This window comes from Gopherus flavomarginatus, chromosome 3 (assembly GCF_025201925.1).
Source record: "Gopherus flavomarginatus isolate rGopFla2 chromosome 3, rGopFla2.mat.asm, whole genome shotgun sequence".
Lineage (NCBI taxonomy): Eukaryota > Metazoa > Chordata > Testudines > Testudinidae > Gopherus > Gopherus flavomarginatus.
In genome coordinates this window covers 218358257-218384462 of record NC_066619.1, presented here as the reverse complement: position 1 = coordinate 218384462, position 26206 = coordinate 218358257, and the positions used below count along the sequence as shown (strand labels likewise).

Below are 26206 nucleotides of genomic sequence, written 5' to 3'. Positions count from 1 at the left end.
TTCACAACTGAAACTTCAGGGGAAAAATTAATTATATAAAATTGAACAAAAAAAAAGGGACCAAGAATCTCAATGTCTGTAAAGACAAGTGAATGATAAAGCCCTACATTGGGAAAAAAAAGCCACTTTACATACTACTTTCTGCAACATGAAGAAAATTTGATTTAAAACAGAAAATATGTAATTGAAATTTTATAGATAAAGAGGTTTCATTGAATTAACCAAATCCTCAAGTTACAGACCTCAGTCTTTGATAAAAGCTTAAGTGCTACATGATTGGAATGGGGAAAGAAGTGGAGGAAAAGAAACAGAATAATCAGGATTTTGTTCTAAAGCCTTAGGCTACAATGCCTTTGTTGTACAGAGACTGCTGTAAGTTTTAGAAAATCAGGTGCATGTATAAATTTAAAAAAAGTTAATTGGCAAATCTGAGTTTGCAGACAGGTTTCCTCACACTGGGATTCTGGAGGAAAAGAACCAGCAAGCTTAGCCTCTGCTGTCAACAGAAATCTGTGCTAGCTGCAGAGAGAAACACTTTTCTTCCTTCCTGACCTCGGGAAAGACATTTGTGCCAGCTAAACATGGCATAGGAGTCAAAGCATCTCACTCCCAGTACAAAAAGACACCCAGAATGAATTAAGAGCCTCTGTTTAAATTATATATTATAGTAGAAACACATCAGCACTATGATTAAGATTTTCAAATCGACTAGGGAATTTCAAAACGTTGTGGGAATTGTGTGTTAAAGTGCCCTAGTTGGTTTTGACAATCAAATCATCTTTTAAACTTCTTGCACATATACATAGGAAGCATAAGCACAGTGTAGAGATGCAAGTGTTTTTGAGGTAAAAAGGCACATGTGCCTGTGATGTAAGCAGTCTTCCTTAAAAACACATTTGGTCTTATGATGCAGATTCTTAGAATACATGTAGCAACCAAAGGATTTTTGAGCTGGGTTCTTAACCTAGGCTGTTTTTCAAAGTTCCCTTTGTACACAGACCTCCTTTTCACCTGGAAGAATTGGGAAGGGCTCCTCACCCCTGCCCCACTTAATGTCTCTGTGCAGACTTTGGAAATGATGGAGCCCAGGGAAATCTGCTCTCCACCATTCCCTGCTTGGTACACAGATTTCCAGACAAATCCAGGCAGGAGGTATTACAGTTCAGAGCTCTTTTCCCCACACTGTTGGTCCCATCCACAGCTGCTACTGAGTAGTCTCAGGGAGATCTAGTCAAAAGCAGCATGGCCTAGTAGGAGGTATCCTGACTGCAAGAGGGCACTAGCAGAGCCGAGAGTCATCTCTACTCTGAACAGAGTGGAGTTAAGCATGCACAGCACTTTGTAAAATTAGGCTATTAGTGAACAAATATTACAGCAGGGATTGGCAACCTCTGGCACACGGCTCGCCAGGGTAAGCACCCTGGCAGGCCGGGCCAGTTTGTTTACCTGCCGTCTTGGCAGGTTCGGTGGACCGCACCTCTCACTGGCCGTGGTTTGCCATCCCAGGCCAATGGGGGTGGTGGGAAGCCGTGGCCAGCACATCCTGCGCCGCTTCCTGCCACCCCTATTGGCCTGGGATGGCAAAACGCAGGCAGTGGGAGCCGCAGTTCGTCAAACCTGCTGACACAGCAGGTAAACAAACTGGCCCAGCCCGCCAAGGTGTTTACCCTGGTGAGCCGCATGCCAGAGGTTGCCGACCCCTGTATTACAGAATTCAAAGGGTCAAATAAATTACCTCTTGGTGTTCTTGTGCAAAATCTACACCCATGCACACAAGGTAATAATTGGATATGCAGTTACTCATGTAAAAATAACCTACAGGGTTATATTCTGGGTTGAAATTCACTGAAAATCTGTCCTTAAAATTAAAACTAAGACTGGAGTTTGCAAACAAAAAACAAACAAAACTGATTCTCAATATCATTTCCTATAACATGACAATACTGTAAACAGACTACAAAAGCAGCACACAAAAGCCATCATTACCTTCAGGCCTTGAAGTCAAACAAACGTCACAGATCTTAGCAGAAGGTTTGTTTATTAGAGTGCAGATAGTACATGTCCACTCTTCTTCAGATTTCTGAGCTACATGTTCATTAGAACATGACCCCTTGCCATATGCCCAGCTAATTAGGCTATTTCTAGTTGGCAGTTTGCTGTGAAACAAAACAGAGTTAACCTTTTGTGAAGTTTCTTCCACAAATTGCCTTGCCTCCAGCATGTATTGGGAGATGCAGGGCTGGAGAACAAGTGATACCCAGGGCTACAGCTGTATATCATAGTTTGGATTAGTTAGAGGATTTCTTTACCCAAAGGACAAATCCTCCTCAATGCTGAATAGGCCAATAAAAAAAAAATAGTTTAAATTAAAATGGCATCTCAGAGGATCTCAAAGTGCTTTAACAGAGGTTAATCATCATACGCTATGTTACATATCATCATGCTATAGCCTCTTGCAACCAGCAGCAACAAGTGTAGGAAGTGTAGGGAGGCAGTATCCAGAAGTCCAATTGTTTTCCTTCTCCCCAACAGTATTCATCAACAATGAACCAAATGGCACAGAGAAGCTGACTTGAACAAGATCATACAGTGAATCAGTGCTAGCATAGGGAATACAACCTTGATTTCAAACTGAAATGGGAATCTAACACTTACAAATAATAAGCATAAGCATTTACTTACCTTTCACTGAAAAGAAAACAAAAATATTAAATATATAAATCAGTCTCGTATAATATCAGTTTTATGCATACAGCTGAAATAGGTTTAGTATTGAGGAACTTGTTCAGTATCAGAGCTTTAAACAAACAAATCCACCAGTTTTTTTTTTGTCATAGCTGTAAATCCAGATACCACATTCTTGACTCCCGATTGACCCGCCAAGTTGTACAGAGATCTTAATTCATCTCCAGAAATCTGACATGCAACTGTTTTCATGATACATTACTACACTCTTTTGTTGATACACTTCAGCACTATAGTGGTGGATGTGAAACAGTAACATGATTTCAAGGATTGGCACCACTGATGGGATCCCCAGGGTGCAGCCTGGGACTGTGGCACAGCTCTGTCTCCTTAACTGTCCAACTGGGCTGTCTCTCATAATGCTTTGCTAGTGGCAAGCAGCCAGCCCCTCTGAGCTCTGCTACCATATTAAGCATGCCTAGGATTGTATTTTATAAATTTATCAATTTTGTGAGAGGTAAGAATTATTTACTTTTTAAAAGTTTCACCTTCTCCTTCTTCCCTTGATATTACCTTGTTTGGATTCTGGGAAGCCAGTTCAGCAGCAGATAATGATACAATAGGTACTAATATTTTTTAAAGGTTTAATTAATACTGGTTAAAAAAAATCCATCCAAACTGACCAAAAAACTCAGGTTTTGGCTAAAAGTTGTTTACAAAAGTGTCTTGCCATAAAAACGTAGGTTCATCAGAAAACAATATTTAATCTAAAAATAGATTTTTTAAAATTTGGAAATGCTGCTGAAATACCCCCTGAAGTTTTCGTTAGCTGCTTCATGCCCCTTTCCACTGTGTTAGCCCAGCTCCCTGGCCAGACTACATTTTCCATGATGCACCACAGCCAAGGACTTCCCTGATGCATCACCTCTCCTCTTCAAGGGGGGAGACCATATTGCATCATGGGACATGTAATCAGACCAAGGAGTCTGGTTCACAGAGGAAAACGAAAGCATGAGGCACCCTAACTATGTATTATATGGTGGGCCATGAATGCTCACAAAATTGGGGACTGGGGCCAGAAAATGAGGAGTTCAGGGTGCAGGAGGGGGCTCCTGGCTGGGGCACGGAGTTGGGGTGTGGGGGCCTCTAGCCGGGGGTATGGGCTCTGGGCTGGGGTTGAGGATGAGGGCTTGGGAGTGCAGGAGGGTGCTCCGGACTAGGACCAAGGGGTTCAGAGGGAGGGAGGGAGGGGGTCAAGGGTGCAGACTCCGGGTGGCGCTTACTTCAAGCAGCTCCCAGAAGCAGCCGCATGTCCCCCCTCTGGCTCCAGCACGGAGGTGCAGCCAAGTGGCTCGGCATGCTTCCTCATCCACAGGTGCTGCCCCTGCAGCTCCCATTGGCTGTGGTTCCCAGCCAATGGGAGCTGTGGAACTGCACTCGGGATAGGGGCAGTGTGTGGAGCTCCCTGGCTGCCCCTACGCATAGGAGCCGGAGGACGGACTACTGCTGCTTTCAGGAGCCATGCAGAGTGGGGCAAGCCCCCAGACCTCGCTCTCTGGCAGGAACTCAAGGGCCAGATTAAAATGTCTGATGGACTGGATGTGGCCCACGGGCTGTAGTTTGCCTATCTCTGCCCAAAAGGCTAGATCCAAAAAGGGGATTTAGACTCAACATTTTTAACATTTAGGCACCTTGCTGCCTAGCGGAATCCACGGCCTCGAGGCAGGCGTGCTCCCTGTACAATGCATCGAGAGAGTCATGCACCTAAGAATGGAATCCACAAAAACCAGTCAGATGAGTGGGGAGCTGCCTAACCTAGCCAATAGGAAATGCCAAGGAGAGGGGTGGGTATTAAGTCCCACCCCTCAAAGAGCTTTATGCACCTATGTCTGGGCTGGAGAGAGGTGCCTCTCTCTTCATGGAATTTACAGCAATAAACCCTCTCCTAGAGTTGGGCACCTAACTGCTTTCTCACAAAAAACAAATAGTGCTGGTAGTGGTGATGGCTTCTTATTTTTTCCACAGAACTTTGTATTTCTTGTGCAATTAGGTAAAGAGCAATGATTTTAGAATCCTGGGCAAAGTGTGTTATGTGTTACACTGCTCATGTGTCCCTTGAAGAGGTAAACTGTGGGCCCAGAACACCCACACAGTTGGAGCTCTGGAAGAAGATGTGTTTAAGCTATAGGGGGAAGCCTGAAGGATCAGCACCCTTCAAGGGGTGGGCAGCTGGCTGTATAATTGTGGCTCTCACTGGCACAAAGAGTAAAATCCTCCCAAAACTCATGAGGAGAAAATCAAAAGTATGATTACAAATAAAGAGTCGCAGATTCCCATGATTTGACAAAGACTGCAAAATTTTGTTTCATTATAATATGTTGCAAATTCAAAGTTTTCATTTAAAATATAATGAATAAAATTACAGAAATTTATAACTATAAAGCCAAAACAAATTATGTAGACATGCTGTTGCCCGGTTCATTCACTTTTATACATCACAGCCAACCAATAGCAACATCAACAATGTGAATTAATTCCCTTTCTATCTTGTTCAACCCAACAGCGTGTAAATCACAAAGGCTAACTAGGAACATTTAGTTGGTAACAGTAAGATGATGGAACTTGATTCACTTTAAAAAGGGCCCGAATTGCAGAGGGTAGATGCTCAACATTTCCTAGAAATCCAGCCTCTGTAAAATGTCAAGTTTGGCAAACAAACAAAACAAAGGAAATTTAATGTAAAACCTATGTCATAGTAAGAGAGGGTGCAAGTTTTAATAAAAAGGTATGAAAGTGCAGAAGTTATGATTTCTACCACCACATTGACTCAGCCACATTACATATCTTGGGTACTTTGTGAAATCTGTGTAAACACTGGGCTCGGCACTGCTCCCCCTCAATATCAATGGGTACAGGATTGGGTTCAAACAATATTATATTAACGTAAAGTTAAGCCAGGTCTTGCTCATGTAGCCAATTATTTTCATCAATGAAACATCATTTGAATAAGGACAGCAAGATTTACACTCTAAGAAAAACAGGAAGATAAAACACTACATATGTACATTGTGGCAGGGGAGCTTTCTGTAGGCAACTTCTCTAATTTTTTCCATTTCCTCACATAAAATATATTTCAGCTGCGAAACCTGAATCTTACATAAAACACTTTCTTAAATACTTTTACTATCCATTTGTATAGTATGTCAGTTATACTCACATTTTTAAAAATAAAATTACTATACCCAAATCTTTCAACCATAAGTTATTAAAAAAAAAGTATTTAAAAAGACGTGAAAAGGTTAATCAGTTTATTTGAATAAAATTATGTATTAAAATTCCTCAAATGCTGAAGTGTGATTCTGTTCTGAAAAGCACTGTGAGGTTCCAACATTATTGTAGAATTATAGTATTATCTTTCAACAGCTTCTATATCAAATGGCTTAGTTTAAAAGTAAAATTATTTCCCCCCTAACTGTGACCTCACTAGATACATCTGGGGTCAGTCAAGTACGGTTCTTTTTTTCATATACATCAGCATCAGTTAAGGATTTTGTAAGCCAAACCATGAAACCTTACTGACTTCAAAATCTGTTCAGCAACATTTGGGAAGTTCCATTGCCTTCAATGGCTTATTAGTTATTTACGCTGTGATAGTGTTCAAAGGACTCAGTCAGGACCAGGGTCCCAATGTAGTAGGCGTTGTACAAATATATAGGAAGGCATGGTCCCTGTCCTGAAGAGTTTATGATCTAAAATCCTGATCCTCAAAGATTTACAGAAGTGCTTAGCTTTACACAAGCAACCCCAGTGGGATCAACAGGACTGATATGTACAAAGTTAAGCACCTGCTTATGTATTTGCAGGATCTGGATCTAATTTAAGACAATGACATAAATGAGTAAAAGATGATTGATGGACAATTAGAGCAAGAGTAAAGATAACTTATAAATTCACAGTTATGTAAATTCACATTATGCAGGCTAACAATTGATGGTTCAAATAATTTAAAAAGGTTTGAATAGAGTATTTCAAATTGGAATTTAGCCAATAATTGAAATGATGTGGAATTTAGTCAACAACTATGTTGACACACAAATAGGAATGGAATTCAGTTCACTCTCTTAGCTGAGCTAGCGCTGCAGTGATCACAAGAAAAAATAATAAAAGCTCCTTTTTGTAGTAAAGGCAGCATACAGAGTTTTGAATATACACAGGGAGCAGTTCTATTCAGCACTTTTCAGAGTAGGGTCACACTTTAAAGGGTTATAAAGCAAATGCCATACCTAACATCAACAAGCTGAGGTTTATCCTTTTGACACTGAGGACAGAAGTATGTCATCCTGTTATTCTCTCCTAAACGACAAACTGTGATCTTTCCACTGCACTGACCACAGTTAGGGCGTTTGTACACCTTGTAATGTTTGTAGAGTGCTGATCCTGTTTTGCGGCACTGAAATAGAACATTTTTATAATGTGATTATAAAAAGAGATTTTATCCAACGCAAGACATCTGTATCTTCCAATATAAAGAGAGAGCATACACACACAAACTAACAACTTTGCAGCTAAGTAAATTACACAGATAATTAAGAATGGCCATATTCATCTATTGTCTTTGCATCAGATTCAAACATGAATACCACTTCATTCAAATATTCAGAATTCAATTCTTCTTGGATTTCTGTTCTACATTTAGAATTATGTTCTCATTACCAGCCAATTCTTTCTGTAATTTGTAACATTTGTTTAAATACTTGTGTTCCTTCCCATCTTAGTTGTTTTTAAGAATACCCAACAATGTGTGTGTACACAAACCAGGACCCAAAATATTTGCATCATGTAAAGTTTAACTGGAATTTGTATACACCACAGTATTTAACATTTTAGAAACAATGATAAAATATTACTACTCTTACTAATAACACTTCAAAATGGGTTAGCTAAGGAGCTACCTAAGAGAGGATTTAGGGGCTTAGTTCATTCTTTAAAAGCTCTTTGAGGTCCTTCAACGCAAATGCTGTATAAATGCAGAATATTACATCTATTTTAAAGATTGGAAAACCAAGCCATAGAAAGGGTAAGCTACTTAGCCAATGTCATGCTAAAAATCACTGGCATAGCCAGGAACAAAATCCACATCTCCTAGCTCCCAGTTCTAGTGACCTGTAGCTCACGAAACCTCATGCTGAAATAAATTTGTTAGTCTCTAAGGTGCCACAAGTACTCCTGTTCTTTTAAACACAAGACTGTCTCTCTCTCATGCTGACTTCAATGGATTCAGGGTTTTAAAGCCCCACTCATCCCTGGTGAATAAGAAGATTGTCTTGGTGAATTTCTACAAAATTTAAGTTCAAAATCTAAAAAGCTAGGTCAAATCTACTCTTTGTATTTAAATAACCCCACACATCTTATATCAAATGTTATGAACAAAGCAGTGAGGATCCAATTACCTTCAAACATTTCACATTATTTGCTTGCTTTTTCTCAAACAGTTAATAGTGCCCGAACCAAAAAGTCCTTCCCACTTCCAGCATGTTGACTTATTGCATCTTTTTACTGTTTCCACTAGATGGCTACCTACAGCTTACACATTTTGGTGCAAAGTTTCAGTGGATTTTTTCTCTTAGAAGTTATTGCCCTCACCTTATAAAAGAGAAGAGTAAAATCACGGGTCATTTTCACCAAGTGACGTGTCTGTTCATCTGTCAATTGACAAGCCTGTGAAAAAGGCAAAAATGCTTAAAAAATAGGTTTATACAACTATAATACACTAGAGCAGCTATAGTACACTAGAGCAAAGAGATTTATAATTAAAGTGTCTCTATGGATACTGCCAACAAACATGGTATTACATAGCTACTTGATCTCATATATTCTTATACTTTTTTGCCTCCTTTGCTGTATATTCACACACACAAATATGCTTACTTACTATTCCACAGTGTCTGACTTTGTGCTGCTTCCCCCAAAAGAGCTACAAATTTTCAGTGTTTTACTTCAGTGTTGACCTTATAGTCCCCAGTAGGACAGTTGAATGGGTTTTAGTTTCATGTAGTAATCTGCACTAGCTGCCTCTTGGTTTCTTGATGGAGTTTATAGGTTAACACCAATACATCCATGATTTAGAATCTTGTATTAGAGAATTTAATTCTATTGTGTGTGACATCTCCACCACCTGCTTCAATACGGAAATAAAACTCTTTCCGACCACATACCTCTAGTTATCACTAGGGCTCTGGGTCTTTGACAGAGGTCATGGAAGTCACAGATTTCGTGACTTTTCATGACCTCCATGACTTCTGCAGTGGCTAGTGTGGCTGACCCCAGGGCCGCCCAAGCAGCTGGCTCTGGGGGCAGCTGCTCAGGTGGTCCTAGAAACAGCCACACCGGCTGCTGCTGGAGTGGCCCCGCAACGAGCCGCACTGGCCACTGCTTGGGTGGGCAGCGGTCCCTGGAGCGGCTGGAGCTGCCACTGGTCCCAGCCTCCCCCAGCAGCAGGTGCCCTACAGCAGCAGCCCCCCAGGACACTTCTTAATAGCTGTTTGCAATAAATACAGAAGAGAATCCCAGGAAATATTTCACCTACTTTAGCAGCTGGATGGAGACCACTGTCAAAGAGGGCTTCATTTTTTATGATATTTCCCACTCCAGGTAACACTGCCTGATCCAACAATACATCACATAACATGCAACCTTTCTGCTGCTTAATCTCACTTTCTGCTCTTATGAAACTAAATTTTGGAGAGCATACATCTAAGTCTTCCATCATTCTTACTTTCTGCTCACTTTCAGCAGCATTCCTGCAAGAGAAGATAGATTATTTTGTACTTTATCTTGCATTGTAACATTGTAGTATTTATGAGTGCCATAGTACATTACACACAGATCAAAAAGCCATGCAGATACTCGTGACATATATACAAAAACACAGAAGTCTTACCCTTTTTTAAAAATATGGTAGTTTAATGACACATATATAGAATACACTAGCGCCAGGCCATGTGCACAGGCAAGCATCCCATCCTTGTTCAGGTCAGCTCTAAGAGCAAATTATCAGTCCGTGCCTAGCATTTACAGTGTTAAATGCATTTCCTAAGCAGAGACTCTCAATTGTAACTAATTATAGGGGAGGATGGTCCAGTGGGTAGGGCACTAACCCGGGACTTGATTTCAATCCCTTTCTACACCACAAACTTCCTGTGTGGCAAAACCCTTTAAGCTAGATTCATAAAGATACTAGGTGCTTAACCCCCAGACTTAGACACCTAAATCCCATTTTTAGGCACCACTACAATTCACAAAACTCTATCTGCCAAACCTAACCCTGGGGAAGCCTGAACTCGCTCAGCACCTAAGCTTTTTCAGTAAAAAGTTCCTTAGATGCCTAAGCTTTTGCCTCCGAGCATATATACTGCTGTTTCTAGGCATCCGGGCACGGGTTGCCCGCCTGACCCCCAAATGATTCACAAACAGGGTAAGACAGGTTGTTCTTCTACTTAACCAACGTGTGATCCAGTAGCAGCGGCGGCTCCAGGCACCAACACACCAAGTGCGTGCTTGGAGCGGCAAGCCACCAGGAGGGCTCCCTGCCAGTCCCTGCAAGGGCGACAGTCAGGCAGCCTTTGGTGGCTTGCCTCCGGGAGGTCCGCCGGTCCTGCCGATTCGACAGCAATTCGGCGGCGGGTACACCGACGCTGCGGGACCAGCAGACCTCCCGCAGACAAGCTGCCATATCCATGGGACAGGGGACCTCCCACAGGTGCGCCGCTGAAGGCAGCCTGCCTGCTGTGCTTGGGGCAGCACAAAAGCTAGAGCCACCCCTGTCCAGTAGGCATGTTCAGAGGCCACCTAACTCTCCATAAAACATGGAGGGAGGAAATACGGGGAATAGAGGTGGTGCTCTCTCATAACTTTTAGTCCCATGATTAGAATGCTCACCTAATTAACTCAACATTGGGATGTGGGAGACACCAGTTCAAGTCTCACTCTGCCTGAAGAGGATTTGAACAGAGATCTGCCACCTTTCAGGGGCATTGCACGATGGGATATTCTAAATAGGGCTCCCTCAGTCTTTCCCAGTGAAGCTATTCTGCTGTGGATAAATCATCAAAGAAAGTCACTGGAGCAAGAGGACTACACCCTGCCTCTTTCACGTCCTAGGTGAGTGTCCTAGGCAACAGAGTCATTCTCACTCGCTCTCTGGCCCAATTAATATTTATTTATCCATAAGTGGAACAGCACCTCCAGGCAAGAGATACACATCAGAATATTCCATAGCCAGGCGTTTAGGACACTCCTCTGAGAGGTGACAGATCCCTGTTCAAATCCCTTCTCCTCATTAGGCAGAGGAGATACTTGAACCAAGGATCTCCCACATCCCAGACGAATACCTTAACCTCTGATTATGAGGGAGCTGCTCCTCCTCCCCCAGCTTCTTGCAAGAAATGTCACAGGTACCTAACTCTAGGAGAGGCTTCATAACTGAGAATCACAAGCAGAGATAGGCACTTAAATACAACCTGCAGAAGAGCACTGTCTCTGTGAGGAGGGTGAGACTTAGGACACACCCATGCCACTGGCATCACCCATTCACTAGCTTAGGCAGGAAGTCAGAGTACTGTTTTTTTTTTTTTGTCAATGGCAGTCTAAGGTGCTTCTCTCTCCCTGTTCATTTTATAGAGAGCCCAAGCACATAACTCAGGCTTTGTGAACAGCAGTGTTATTCCTGTGATTTACTAGGCACCTAAAAGTTAGGCACTGCAACACTCAGCAACAGAATGCTCAACTCCCTTTGTGAATCTAGCCCTTATTTTCTGGGTGTCTCAGAACAGGGATACTAGTTCTGCCCCACATCACAGGGTGTTGAGGATCAATAAATTAAAGACTGAGTTACTATGCTCAGATACTATAGTGACAGGAAAGAAATATGAATGATAGATTAGATATCTGCATTAGGGAAATTTGCCCCAAATCTCTCATGGAAACATGCAGCTCCAGCACAAAACACAGTTTGCAGAAGTGCAATTTATTTCATTAGCAGGTCCTCAAAAACAGTTTGGAGATATAGAGGAACCATCAGATTCATTTTATTCATGACCTAAATCAGATTTGAATGCCCATCATTCTTATGCATAAACATATCTGCATGGCATCATTTAAAAACTGTGTGTGTCATTCCAAATGCAAATATTCCTGATGTTCTGAGACAGAATTTTTGTTTTTCATTCTAGCCAAAGTCTAAAATAAACAAATAAAAATTATCTTTTTAAAGTTTAATTTACAAAGAGGGCAGCTGATACTGAATGGAATTAATAAATAAAACAAATAAAAAATTCAGTGTCCAGAACTGAAAGCTATTGGATTGAGATATCAACACCACGTTGCACTGTGAATGCTCAGGAGACCAGCAACTTATTGTGATAAATATTTACATGTTAAAATAAAGTTTAGCCATAAGTTAAAAGAAAATACCCCACAAAAAGTAGTAACAGATTCAAGAAAGCCCAGATTTACATTTCATGCCTATTCTGGAATAGAAAATACATATATTAAAATCACCTTGAATTTATACAATCCCTTTCAGCTGAAGGCTTCACAGTGCTTTACAGAAAAACTTCACAAAGATGCTACTCCTCTACAGCTTCCATACAGGTGAGAAGAACAGTGCCAATGGCTGGGAATATGCCCAAAAAATGTGTCACAAGCACTGCTAAAAAATACGTGCCTACATTTTTTTGGGACAACTCTGAAATATTGAAGCACAAGATAGAAGTACATGGTATGTTTTAAGTATAGGAAACATACAGTAACCATTAAAGGCCTAGAATCGCACCCTGCAATCAGATCCACACAGGAGCAGAAGTCCATCTGCCTAGATTTGACTGCAGAAGCGGGAGTGTAAAGGGCAAAATACAGCTGGCACATTCAGTTGTTGAGCAGGAAGCAGACTCAGGAGTCATGGGTTTGAATCCCAATCTACCGTTGACTCTCTAGGTGCTTTAAGCAAGTCACTTTCTGTACCTAAGTTATGTATACACAAAGTAATTAAAATTACTTACATACCCAGTAAGGATGTTGGGAGGTTTAATGAGTTATACTTATCTATCCTAAATCTGGGAGGCATATTTAATTCATTTTTATGAAGTGCTTTGAAATTCTCAGATGAAAACCACTATATTAATGCAAAATAATATTTCCTCAACTGTATGGTAAAAACCTTATTTTTATAAAAAACAAAAACCACAGATTGAACACTGAAGAAATGATTTAATTTTTACTTTACCTAAGCTCTACTGTTGCATCAAAGAAACAAACCATATCATCAGTAAGGTGTATTTCCAGAATTGGTGGTGCTCCATTTCTGTCTTTGCTTGCAGTTGGGTTAATGCACATGGAACCATTCATGCCAAAGTGAACCCTAGGCGAGAAACACATTTCTGAAAAGAAAAATCTGCATCTTAACAACACTCCCAGGCATGTTAGTAGTCTATTTTCTAGCTTGGCAATTAAATTCACTAAGTATACAAATAATTCTTATCATTAGCAGCAACAGGGTGACATGAAGTGCTTGTTTACGTGATCTCTCTTTCCTCCCACAAAGGACTGTGTTTAGTAGCAACTAAGAAGCACTCAAGTATATAGTGACTTTATTAGATCTTTATATAATCATTCTGTTAATTATTTAAATTTGAAACATGTTTGTGCAGCAATAATACAGTGCAGCATCTTGGGAGTTTCTTCACCTGTACTGCTGCCCTCCTAGAGCCCCTGCCAGGCTCCTCCAGGGAAGTTCAAGTCAGTCCAGGGACAATGGCAAAAAATACACTTGTTTTCTTTCTTGTTGACTCATTTTAAAATTAAGACTCACTAAAACAAGAACTGTGTTCTTCTCAAAGAATATTCTATCATCAGCTCTTCTTCTGCCAAGTGGAAAAGACCCAATATAGAAGACAAAAATGCCAGCTGTTTCACTACCACAACTTTCACCATGGTATCAAGCATCTTCCAGTTGTCCTCAAAACAATATGACTAGTATCTGCCGTATGGTAGCTGGTTCTTTCTTTTTCCTACCTCTATTCAGGGCAAAGATTGTGTAGGTTTTTAAAATTCTTAAAAATTTATTATTTAAATATAAGTGCTGGTGTTTATTAGTTAAAGTGAGGTTGAAAACTAAAGGCACAAAAAATATAAAGTGATGACGTTTGAGGTGGTTGTTAGACACTGCAGAAATTCCAGTCTTAAGCCAGCCCACAGAAAGATCTGCCTCCTTCACTGATGAGCTTTACTCTTGAGGCAACATGCGAAAGGAGTGGAGTTGTCCAGAGCTTGATATATCTTTAGGTACCCCAAGAGCAGCTCTTTCAATGCTTTTAAGATGAGGACAGTGAGCTTGAATTTGATGCAATATTCTACTTGGTATCAGTGTAGTGAGAAAAGGACAAGTAAATCTGATTTGCAGCCCTGATTAAAGTATTCCTTCACAAGTTAATCCAAACATACCTGATATACCCCACTTCCTCAAAGGGAAGTCTTATTTCTGAGCTTCTCCTTTAAAAATATTTTATATTAGAGGAAGGTTAATTATTTTGTGGTTTAGAAGATGAACAACAAAAACGCCTCGCACATGACAGAACACAAAGACAGCATCTCAAACATCTATTTGTTTTTAATCCGTCCCCTATAATGCCATACATCTGTTTACTCTTATTTATCCATAAGTACTGGAAGGATGGTTTTTTAAAAAATATTTACAGTTAACTTCAAGGCTACAGTGTATCACTTCATAAACTACTACATTGTTAGCAATTGATTACAAATCCAAAAGAAGAGAAGTATTGTAAACTGATTCTCAAGAAGTATATTGTACATTTCAGAAGCTTTTTCTTATCGTCCAGTTAAGTTAATAAATGTAACTATTCTGGCAGCAGATGTTACTGCTATATGCTTCCAATTCTCAAGTGCAATATAGCATTGCAGAAGATTAAGCAGTTTGAGTTGTTTTTTTTTGTTTGTTTTTTTTAAAAGGTAGGTGTCATAAACAGATAGTTAAGGGTTAATGTCTCTTTTACCTGTAAAGGGTTAACAAACAGTGAATCGGACACCTGACCAGAGGACCAATCAGGAAACAAGATACTTTCAAATCTCGGTGGAGGGAAGCCTGTGTTTGTTTTTTTGGGGTGTTTTGCTGTGTTCTCTCCGGGATCTGAGAGTGACCGGATGTACTACAGGCTCTAATTTTCTATTCAAGTAGTAAGTGCACGTAGAAAAGTGGTTTAGTCTTTTTAATTGGTTTTCTTTATTTGCAAATGTGTATCTGGCTGGTAGAGTTCTAATGTGTATTTGGCTGGAACTATTTTAAATTGTATTTCTGCTGGAGGAGGCTTTTTCTCTTGTTTCTATAAGCTGACAGACCCTGTTACTTTTACCATCTAAATTACAGAGACACTTTCACTTTTTTCCCCTTTCTTTTTATTAAAGTTTTGCTTTTTAAGACCTGTTTGATTTTTTCCCCTTGTTGAGGCTCAAGGGAATTGAGTCTGTACTTAACAGAGAAGAAGGAGAAGGGAGGGGAGAGGGGTGGAATCCCTTTGTTTTAGATTCACGGAGCTTGAATCTGTATTGCCTCTGGGTGAGGGAGAAGGGGAGGGGAGAAAAGGACATTCCTCCCTGTTTTAAGATTCAAGGAGTTTGAATCACGGTAATCTTCCAGGGTAACCCAGGGAGGGGAAGTCTGGGAGAGGCAACGGTGAGGGAAGGGGTTTACTTTCCTTGTGTTAAGATCCAGGGGGTCTGGGTCTTGGGGGGTACCAGAGTTTATCAGGCACTCCAAGTCCTGATTGGTGGCAGCTTATCAGATCTAAGCTGGTAATTAAGCTTAGAGGAATTCATGCTGGTACCCCAATTTTTTGCACTCTAAGGTTCAGATTGGGGAAAGATACCATGACAGTAGGCTTTAAACTCTGTGTCGTGCTATCAATCATAAATGCATTAACATTTCCCAAAAGTTCTTGATAAGAAAAAAAAAATAATGTGTATATTTGTAATTAATGGTATCAGTTATGGAGGTCATTGCCCTGTTTAAAGGTGCACTACTGTCACAACGATTAACTGTCATAACTACTTCTCAGTTCATGGCTACAGTAATAGAATATTTCACAATCACTTCTGTGCATAAACTCCTTTTATATTAAAAGCCTTAAGAACTTTACAAATACCACTCCAGTGTGCCTCATTATCCCTGATGTGCTGAAACAATGAAAAATAGCATTCTTGTCATTGTAATTAAGGAGAAAGTAGGATGGAAGCTACTTTAACTGAAATCTTGGTTCTGCTGCCTGATGACAGCTTGTGTTAAAAAGCTCAATTTTTTTAAACAAAAAAAGCTGAGCTGTTGTAACTGTTCAGTTGTGTACAAGACTTAAGCTCTTGGGGATTTTGTTTGTTTTTTAATTGCGAAGCTCTCATTAATTCCTAGAAAATAGTTGCTCAATAACAGCACAAATTATGTTATAGGGACAAGATAAAATTCCGTTACCAACTTTTTATTAGAAGGGTGCATTAAAGTCCTGGATCTAACTCCCAATGAAATCAGTGAGAATCTTTCCACTACTTTTAATAGCATTTTATTTGGGCTCTACAAATCAGAATCCTTTCCACATGGAATGTGTCTAAGTTTTGCCTTTTTAAAAGAAAATAAAAATATATGTATTGTTATAGGTTCTTGAAGATTTCCAGATGGAATTATTTAGCTGCGGTCCAAGAATACATTTATAGTTATTCTGAAGAAAACAGATTGTCTGAACATCTTCTATATAGTATCTCTCACAACCTTAACTGTCATTTCCTTCAGTCCAGAGCAAATTATTCTCTAGTCACTGGTAAAATGCATCTACAAACTCTGCTAATTTACAAGATTCCCCACCACACACCTCTGCAAATTTTAACTGATTCATTTTTTTATTAGTTTTAAAAGAGACTACCATAAACAAAGATATCTAGTGGCAATCCTCAAAAATCAACTAAGAGGAAATACAAAAATCAAGGAAACATAGGAGATAAGTTCAAATTCTCCATGACGCTGCTTACGCTGTGGCCTTTGGTGAATTCACTGCACCCGTTCTATTACTACTACTATTAGATGCTTGTTCTCAGATGAAAGAAATTCCTCAAAAGAATTATTCCCTGACATTATTGTTCATCAATCAGAAAGTAGATTTATATCCCATATATCAGTGATAGGTGGATCACAAATTCAGCAAAAAATGGATTTTCCTCATGTGCTAATTATTATCAATGATGAACCTCGTTCATCTATAACTCATTCAATCAGCATAGATGGCCAGATCTTCCTTTTCCCTGAAATGATGCTAGCCAGGGGGACAGAAATCTACAGTGTTTGGCTCTTGGCCAAAGATCAAGTGTTTTCTTGGGCCCTTTCCCAGCTCCTCCCTTGCACACTCACTTGTGTTAGACCTGTACACAGTCCAGCTTTAAGAGAACAATTTTAAGTCATCTTCCCATGGTAATAAGGAATTTCTGCCTGCTAGCTTCAAGATTAATTTCATAGGTGCAATTTATAAAGGCATTCCAGAGCAGTTAGTGATGTGATTGAGTGGACCAACATTTAACAAACAAACAAAACACACACACACACACACGGGAGATCAGTTTCAACTGTTAGACATCCTTTAATTTTCAGATCAGGATTCAAAAGTAACAGATGGGGTTAAATGAAGCATCTACATAATTTTAAATTGTTGTTATACTTAAAGTTTTGATCACATTTTCAGTAACTAATTTTAAAAGGTAGTTTAAAAGTGAAGATTACTTAAAATCCTGCAGTACCATATGATTGTAGTATTAGACTACAATGAGGGCACATACCCTCTCTTTTTTAATAGGCATACAATGAAAATAACTTTTGCAAAATGGTACTGTTGGCAAAGAAAATTCTAGTTAATGTATGCTTCATATTCCTGTAAAATATCTGGGAACTCTACTTGTTTATATTACACTACAGACCATATAAACTAGGTTTTCTGTTTGTTTTTCAAATGAGTCACCCCAAACTTTTTAGTTTAGGTTTGACACATTACACTTGCATTGCAGTAGACATTTGCAATACACATACCGCATGCTGCATTGGAAAAAGGGGGAAGTATAATTAGATCCTTAGACAGTATGAGTCCAAGTTTCAGAGGTGCTGAGTAGCCACTATTTGAATAGAAATCATTGGGAGTTATCTACATAAGGTATTTTTCGACTCTTCAGTATATTGATTATGAACAAACCATTTAAGTTTAGAAAATTACAACAAATGTCATGTAAGTATTACCAATTTTAGAAGTCTGACTTTTGTGCTGTGAAGTCTGTAGAAGACTTCTTTAAAATAATTGGGTGGGCTCATTTTGGTTACCATCCCATGGGACTACTAGAATGTATTTGGTTATTACACAAAAAAGGAATGTTAAGAATGTAAAGCCAAACACTCATCATTTAAGTACCACTTAATGACTATGCAAGCTTGATTTGACCTCCTTGTGCATGTGTAATATCATCCAGTCTTCCCTAACGTCAAATAGAAAGTCTGAAGCAAAGCAAGGAATAGAACCCAGCTCTGCGAACTCTCAGACTTTGCCACAAGAAAATATTCTCTCTCTTCTTCAACCCTCTGCCTCAATTCTGTCATTTATTTCCTAACTTTTGAGTGCTTTACTCTACCACCTGAGTATTCTTTTAATGTTTTTGTATGTGATTTTCTGGTTTTGTTTTAAGCAAACAGAAATTCTATCAGTGATCGGTATGGGTGGAACCCAAGACTTTTAGATCCACAGCACAGAACTCAACTACTTGAGCTAAAAGAGAACTGGGTGCAACAGTATGCTGTTGCCTTGTATGTGGACCAGCTGCTAGAAGGGAATCTGAAATGTTTTGCCAAGGACTAGAAGTGTTGGATAGCTAATGTGATGCCAAGTTTTAAAAAGGGCTCCAGGGGTGATCCCAGCAATTACAGGTTGGTAAGCCTGACTTCAGCTCCAGGTAAACTAGTTGAAACTATAGTAAAGAACAAAATTGTCAGACACAGATGAATATAATTTGTTGGGGAAGAGTCAACATGATTTTTGTAAAAGGAAATCATGCCTCACCAATCTACTATAATTCTTTGAGGGAGTCAACAAGCATGTGGACAAGGTCCCTCACTAAAGGCTCTTAAGCAAAGTAAGCTGTCACGGGATAAAAGCAAAGGATTGGTAACAGGATAAAAACATAGGGTCATGAGGTTATGACGGGGGGGGGGTCATGAGCTGTCAGCCTCCACCCCAAAACCTCGCTTCACCTCCAGCATTTATAATAGTGTTAAATATTTAAAGAGAGTTTTTAATTTATAAGGGGAGGGAGGTGTCGCACTCAGAGGCTTGCTGTGTGAAAGGGGTCACCACTATAAAAGTTTGAGAACCACTGTATATACAGCACCTAGATGCAAACTGCACAGATAAACTTCTCTACAATACTAATTAACTTTCACATAATTGAAAATGATAGTACAGAAAAGACAAAAACTGAAAATGGATAGAGAATACATATGGAGGGAATACTGAAATTTCTCTTACCTCAAAGCGTTCTGTCCAAAATACATAAAAAGCTCCTTCCCCAAAGTTTCTACACCAGTGTACACACATCCTTTCAGCAATCTCAGGAAATCCTGACAGGAGGTTTTATTCCCAGTCACAGCATGCTGAAAATAAATTCACACACACAACACATGTTTAGGAAAGAAACAGTCCTAAAGCCAATATCAAAATTTCACAGTCATCAGTTAATACTCAACTATACAGACAAAATCTGCCACCCTTAATCATATTGAGTACAACCTTATTCCTCCAACCATCCCACTGAAATCAATGGGACTACTTGCAAAGCAAACTGCTATTCAGCGTAACCAAAGCCATCAGACACTAGCCCATTTTACTCTGCCCTGTTGGTGTCCAGAAAATATTATTCTAGAAAAAGATATAAGTAATTCATCATTTATGTAAAAACATAATTTGACAGATGACATCTTAAATCTCTAACAGACACTTACAGAGCATCCTGCCAGATCACCAACTCCATTCAGGAGTTCTGAGAAGGGTATTTTGTTGGAGAAAATGTGAGATACCATTTTTTGTTATTTTAAAAGCAAAAACCTTTTCAAAATGCCTCTGTTTGGAGCCACTGACAGTGCTGATACATGTTCTATGTACTAGACAAGACTTCTTGTGTCCAGCAAAAATCTGCATACAGCCCCAAAGGAGTACCATTCCTTTCAAAGATCAGATTTTCAACAGCAAGACACAAAGGTGTTGGGGAGGGACACTGGTGAGGGAATGGATCATTTTAAAGATCTGAGTCAAAATTCACTACTCACATAGTAAGTTACACTCCATTTATTCAAACAGAGACATAAATACTTACACTAATGATTAATTTAGCCCAGGGAACTACTATTTAGTGACAGCATTTCAGAGCTTATGTTTTGGTGTATGGATCAAGTATTAGCATAATCAGACTAGTTTCAAAGCCACATTTGTAATTCACAAAGTATCCAGGACTTCTATCATCATTGCTGCAAAATCTCTAAAGCCAGTGCTACTATGAGAAAAATAACATTTTTCCATTCGTAACAGGCAGAAGCCCAAGTGAACAGCTTTGACACAGGTCTGAAGCAAAACGTCAAGTCTGAATAAAGAATACACAATTAAACCTACATTTTGGGCCTTAGATGACTAGCTGTTTTGTCAGTATGGTACAATTGCTCCTTATTAACAAAAGATATTCTGTTAAAACCATGTTGACATTTTTAGTCAATTCATTTGCCATACTATTTTAAAATCCTCTCTCTATTTTTGAGATATGTACAGAAGTGTCAAAATTATGAGTAATTAACAGGACCAAGACTGTTATTTCTCACTATCTTTTAATTTTAAAATAGCTTTGTGAAATAACTAAGTTATATATAGATTATCCTATAATTTAGTATTCCTAACTATAATTATAAAATACCTATTCAATCAAAATAAGTTGGACAGCCCATTGTTTATTATATTCAATATCACATTGCCTGTTGACAAAGCAAAAAGAAAATGTAAAAGCTTTTGCCTATATAAGACTGTTGAACCAGTCTCAAGGTGTGATTTTTTAAACAATATATTTAAACCTGTGCAAATCCCTGTACAGACACTTCTTTTGGGATAAGCAAAGTTTATCATAGTTTATCTTAAGCCAATCAATCAGTTTAACCAGAACAAGAGTTTCCACACAAAAAAAGGTTCAATTAAAGGGGTTTCTTTAAGGATTTCAATTAAACCATTTCAACTTCTGTGCTTAGATAAGGTCTTCCATTATTCCCAAAGCAGAGGCCCTTTATGCCCCACTTAAGTTCTTACATGGGCCATGAAGCACAGGACCATCACAAGGACAAAGTGGAGCACAGACCTTGTGATGGTCCTCTATCCAGAGAGAAAATTCATCCTGGGATGAATTTCACCAGCTGAGAATATAATTGTTACTATCTTTTCCTCTTTGCTAAATTCATCAGAGCATAATTTATTCAAAAAATACTATTTAAGTCCTGAAACCAGAAAGTTATGAGAATTAATTGATGACACATTCTCTTGCACTACATTCTTTTTAAAGTTGTGGGCAAGAGCACTGCTGTGGAACTTTAATACAGAGTTATGGCAAGACATTAATCTGTGTCTAGGCTTACATATCAAACATAAGAAAAAATCCTTCTGTGGCTTTCCCATTGCTTAAAACATAAGGGATTCACCAAGTTTCCCACACTGTTGCAGAAACTGACAAAAAAACAACTCCTCAACAGTACTGAACAGTACTGAATCTTCACAGCTCTTAACCAGACCTGCTCATGTATATTTTAACTTTTTCTACAGAAAGGTCCCACAAGCCCCCAAAGTTGTATGCTGTTGAATAGTCTTATATTGGCAACAAAAATGGGTAAAAATTAGCCAAGACATTACATACTGAGTACATGGAAAGCAGATACCCCATTCTTTATTTGGTTAAATAATTTGTCTGGTTAATGTGTTTCTGTAAGTAAAAATTGTTTTTCTGTGGGCTAATGTCATTCTCCCTCTAGGCTTTGTATTGTACACTTCCAAACCCTATATAATTAAAAAGCAACTAATGCCAGCAACAAATTCTATGATTTTCCTTGTAGGGTTCCTGAACTCAAATGATATTAAAAAAATTACCATCTTTTTGATTAGACAAAAGAGTGACTTGAAAAGATTTCCTTCGTTATTTCCTACACGGGTTCATGTTTCTCCAGCTCTGTCTCTTCAAATTAATCAGATTTGCTATGGCTGATTTATTATGTTGATGACAAGAATATATTATGGTACACTGACTTAAAAAAAAAAAGTGAAAAATCTCAAACTGCCAGTAACCTCTGGTGTAGTTAACTCTACAATGATTTTTGCAGAAACAAATTATGTCACTCACATTAATGATCTTGTCTGAAGTTCAGGTCAGGCACATTTTATCATTTCCAAAACTACAAGAGAATTTTTACAAATCTAGTAAAGCTTTCTTGCATTCTTTCAAAGCTTAAAAGGAATGTCAACTGCATCATTTGTATTGGTGTAAAACCTTTGTATCAGATACAGCACAGTAGAACAACAAACGCCTTCTCAACATTTATTTAAAATTAAGTCCACTTAGTCTGGTTTCCTAGCATTAAACAGAGAAGGTAAAGTTTCCAAAAGTACTAAGTGGCTTAGGAGCCTGAATGTCATTTTTAAAATATTTAGGCACTTAGGGCAAGATTTTTTAAAAGTATTTAGGTACCTAAAGATGCAGATAGGTACCTAGTGGGATTTTCAAAAGACATCTAGGAATGTAATTCCCACTGAAATAATTTTGATGGGCCATCATGGGTTTAGGCACTTTTTAAAACCCCACTAGATGCCTCTCTACATCTCTAGGTGTCAGAATTCTTTTAAGAATCTGGCCCTCTAAATGCCTAAATCTCTTTTGAAAATGAACATGTACTTTTGAAATTTTTACCCTGAATGTAATTAGTGGGGAAGCAGTGAAACAATTAGTTCTTGTATCGGCCTACTTGAAAGATTACAGTGCAATCCTTTTTCTTCTTTGTGCGCAAAGACAGAAGGAGGGTGTTATCAAAACAATGCCTGTTTTGAGGAGAGAGAGAATATTTACACTTGGGGGATGAAGTCAGGCTCTCTTGCATAAGCACCAAAGGAGACTGTGCACATCCTGCCAGACTTTCCTGAACTGCTAGGGAGCAGCACGTCCTGACACCTTGCAACAGGGCTCAGCGGTTCATGACAGAATTCAGAAACTTGTGTAACGCTTCCTGTTGCAAGTGTCCTAAAATGCCCAGCGCTTGAAAGAGTCAAAGGAAATGAATGAGGACACGAAAAAGGCATGAGTGCAGCAAGGGACAGGTTCTCCCTTGTATTTTATTTACATGGGTGGTGGGCGGAGGGATTGGCAGGAGCTGCCCCCACCCCGCGTGTCTATAAGTATCGCGTCGTTCCCCTTTCAGCTGCTCCCACGCTGCAGGGCTCAGCCGGGGGTCGCCCCCACCAGCCCCCTTTCCAACCTGGGGATACCAGCAGCGTGTCGCTGCCACTCCCCGTAGCCCTACAGGGGCCCAAGCAGCTATCCTGTCCCGCCCGCCCTGGGGCAGCCGTTACCGTCCGACGCACGCCGCCTGAGCTGCTCCCGCCGCAGTAGCTGCTCACCCCGGTGCAGACGGCGGGCCCCGGAGCCCCCGGTCGAGCTGGCAGCAGCGCGCTGCCCCGCACGCCCCGCACTGCCTGGCCCCGGCGCACTCGGGCCCGGAGCCTCTCCCCGTACAGGGCGCAGCCTGGACCTTCCACCATCCCGGAGTCGCTCAAATCTCCCGCTCAGTGGCTGCCCCGCCCCTCTCTCCGCAGGGCCCTGCAGGAGAAGGAGGCACGTCGCCTACGACTGGGGGTGGGGCAAACTGGAGGCCCGCCTCCCATCCCTGTTAGGGAACTTGCCAACTTTCTACTGGCGGAAAAACAAACACCCTTGCCCTGCCCCGCCCCGCCCCTCCTCCGTGGCCCCGCCCCCTGCTCACTCCATTCCCCCCATTGCTCAGGCAGGGTGTTGGCGTGCAAGTGGAGGAAGGCTCCAGCTGGGGGTGTGGGCTCTGGGGTGCCACTGGGGATGAGAGGATTGGGATGCAGAGGCTGAGGCTGAAGGGTTCAGAGGTGGGAGGTGGATTAGGGCTGGGGCAGGGGTTTGGGGCATGGGAGGGAAGCAGGAATCCAGACAGTGATTGCCTCAAGCAGTTCCTGGAAGCAGCGGCATGTCCCATTTTGGCTCCTACACGGAGGTGTGGTCAGGCATCTCTGCACACTCCCCATCCACAGGTGCAGCACACTCAGCTCCCATTGGCCGTGGTTCCCAGCCAATGGGAGCTGCAGGGCCAGCGCTTGGGGATGGGCAGCATGCAGAGTCCCCTGGTTACTCCTATGCATAGGAGGCAGAGCAGTGACATGCTGCTGCTTCCCGGAGCTGCATGGAGCCATGGCAGGCAGGGTGCCTGCTTTAGTTCTGCTGCGCCACCGACCGGACTTTTAATGGCCTGGTCAGCGGTGCTGACCACAGCTGCCAGGATCCCTTTTCAACCAGGCATTCCAGTCCAAAACTGGACACCTGGCAACTCTAATCTTTTTGCAGTGGTCAAAGGTGGCTTCCTGCCCTGGATCTGTGCACAGGGACCAAATAGGATCCCTATCCCTGCATCCCTATCACCCATAAAGTGGCCTAATTGGCTTCAACCCCAAACCTGAGCCTAGCTCATTCTGCACATCCTCAGCCACAGCTGGAATCTAGGACATCATTCAAATATCATAAATGGACCCTGTCTCTGTAAAGGAACAAAATGCAGGATCTGAATTTCACACCACCAGAACTTCATGTCAGCCAGCATCCAGATCTTGAGTCCTTGTCCCATCAGCATGAGAAAAGGTGGAAACTGTGGTGGGACATGGTAAGGAAGGCATGTCCATCCAGGCATTTTGTTGATCTGTCACAATGAAAGGTTCCAAAAAAAAAAAAAAAAAAAAAGGACTGGAGCTACTGACCTAACACATAATTTCTTTTTTGTTGTTGTTTTCTCCCAGGTCCTGTGGCTCTCTCATGAATTCTTTCCTATTTTCATTGTAATGCTGTATCCTAGATAATGATTCCTGGATATTATCATATGAATCCCTGAATGGTGACATAAGCACTGCTATTGCACGTGTTTATCCACACAATCTCAGGGCCCTCTGAAAAGAAGAGGAGACACCTGCGTGGAATGGCAAATTTCATACCCAAATCAAGAGTGTCGACAGGCAAACTTTAAATGTGTATTTAAAAAAAAAACCCTGGCAATCTCAGGAGCATCCCCACATATGTTTTAATAATCACTAGCGGAAAATATACTTTAGAAATTATTTATATGATTTGGACTGTATGTGACCTGACACAAGAACTGGGAACAGAACCAAAGAATTCTGACCTTTAGTCCCCTATGCTAAACACAGGGCAACACTACTCATGCATTTGTGCATACTTTAGGAGACTTGTTGACTCTCTCCTCACCCCTGCTGCATATACCTATACTTTTCAAGGATGTGCAAATAAATTGCTAAATACAGTACTTTCCAAAAGAAGCAGGTCAAAAAAGATAGCATATGGATAACTTTGCTTATGCTGTCTGTTTTCTTTTACTTCAAGGTTATGTAGCCATTGTAGTCAACTTTATATCATAGTCAGATATTATACAAAGCCCAACAGAAGATTCTCTATAAATAAATCACATGATATGTTGCCCAGGAAATTAAAAAGTGTATGATGTGGTGTACATCACTATGAATATCTATAGCTGGTTGTTTGATAAGCATGCTGATTCAGAACCTATTGAGATTAATTAGTAATTGAAAAAACAAGGTTTGACAAATTGACAATTATTGGCCAGAGAATTAAACTCCCTAGCCAGAGAAAGCAACCACCAATGTTCAGGGGCAGTGTGTGAATCTCAGCCCTCTCTCTCTGCTTTCCCTGCACCCTACTTTGGGGCTCCAGCCACGATTTACAAAAACATGGATCCTAATGTTAGGCTCATAAATTCATGTTTAGGCATCTTCAAAAGTAGTGAGACTAGCAGCTCCCATTTACTTGCTAATCAAAATGTATTTCCCCTCCCCTCAAAAAAATTGTTTATAATTGGACATTTTATAAATGGCAATAACTATCCTGTTATGACATGTTACAACAGATCAGGTTTTAACTGTCACATCCAGTTACAGGGGAAGGTGTATCCGTGGCTTCAATAAGAACCATTTAATAAGGATATCTTTACTTTCTTACTCTTCTCACATACACTAATTAATTTTATTTTAACAAGGTGATTTGTAGTGACCCTCCCTTCACATACACTTTCATTCCCTTTCTGATTGAACTCTAGTTGTATCCA

The 26206-nt window shown here is 40.3% G+C and overlaps 1 protein-coding gene across 3 annotated transcripts in view; it reads right to left on the bottom strand.

Annotated features, from left to right (window-relative positions):
* Positions 1–23643, bottom strand: part of NEIL3 (nei like DNA glycosylase 3) — a 30865-nt gene extending 7222 nt beyond the window's left edge. The window contains exons 1-7 of one of the 3 annotated variants that reach the window (XM_050945341.1): positions 23457–23643; positions 19296–19420; positions 12968–13102; positions 9272–9485; positions 8329–8403; positions 6969–7135; positions 1987–2156 (exon numbers count right to left, since the gene is read on the bottom strand). In XM_050945341.1, coding sequence (XP_050801298.1) covers positions 1987–2156; positions 6969–7135; positions 8329–8403; positions 9272–9485; positions 12968–13102; positions 19296–19420; positions 23457–23597 — 1027 coding nt within the window. In that variant the 5' untranslated portion in view covers positions 23598–23643. Of the gene's footprint in view, positions 1–1986; positions 2157–6968; positions 7136–8328; positions 8404–9271; positions 9486–12967; positions 13122–19295; positions 19421–23456 lie in introns of those variants that run through there. The other 2 variants (XM_050945342.1, XM_050945343.1) reach the window with 2 other exon arrangements.
* Positions 23644–26206: the final 2563 nt, after the last annotated feature.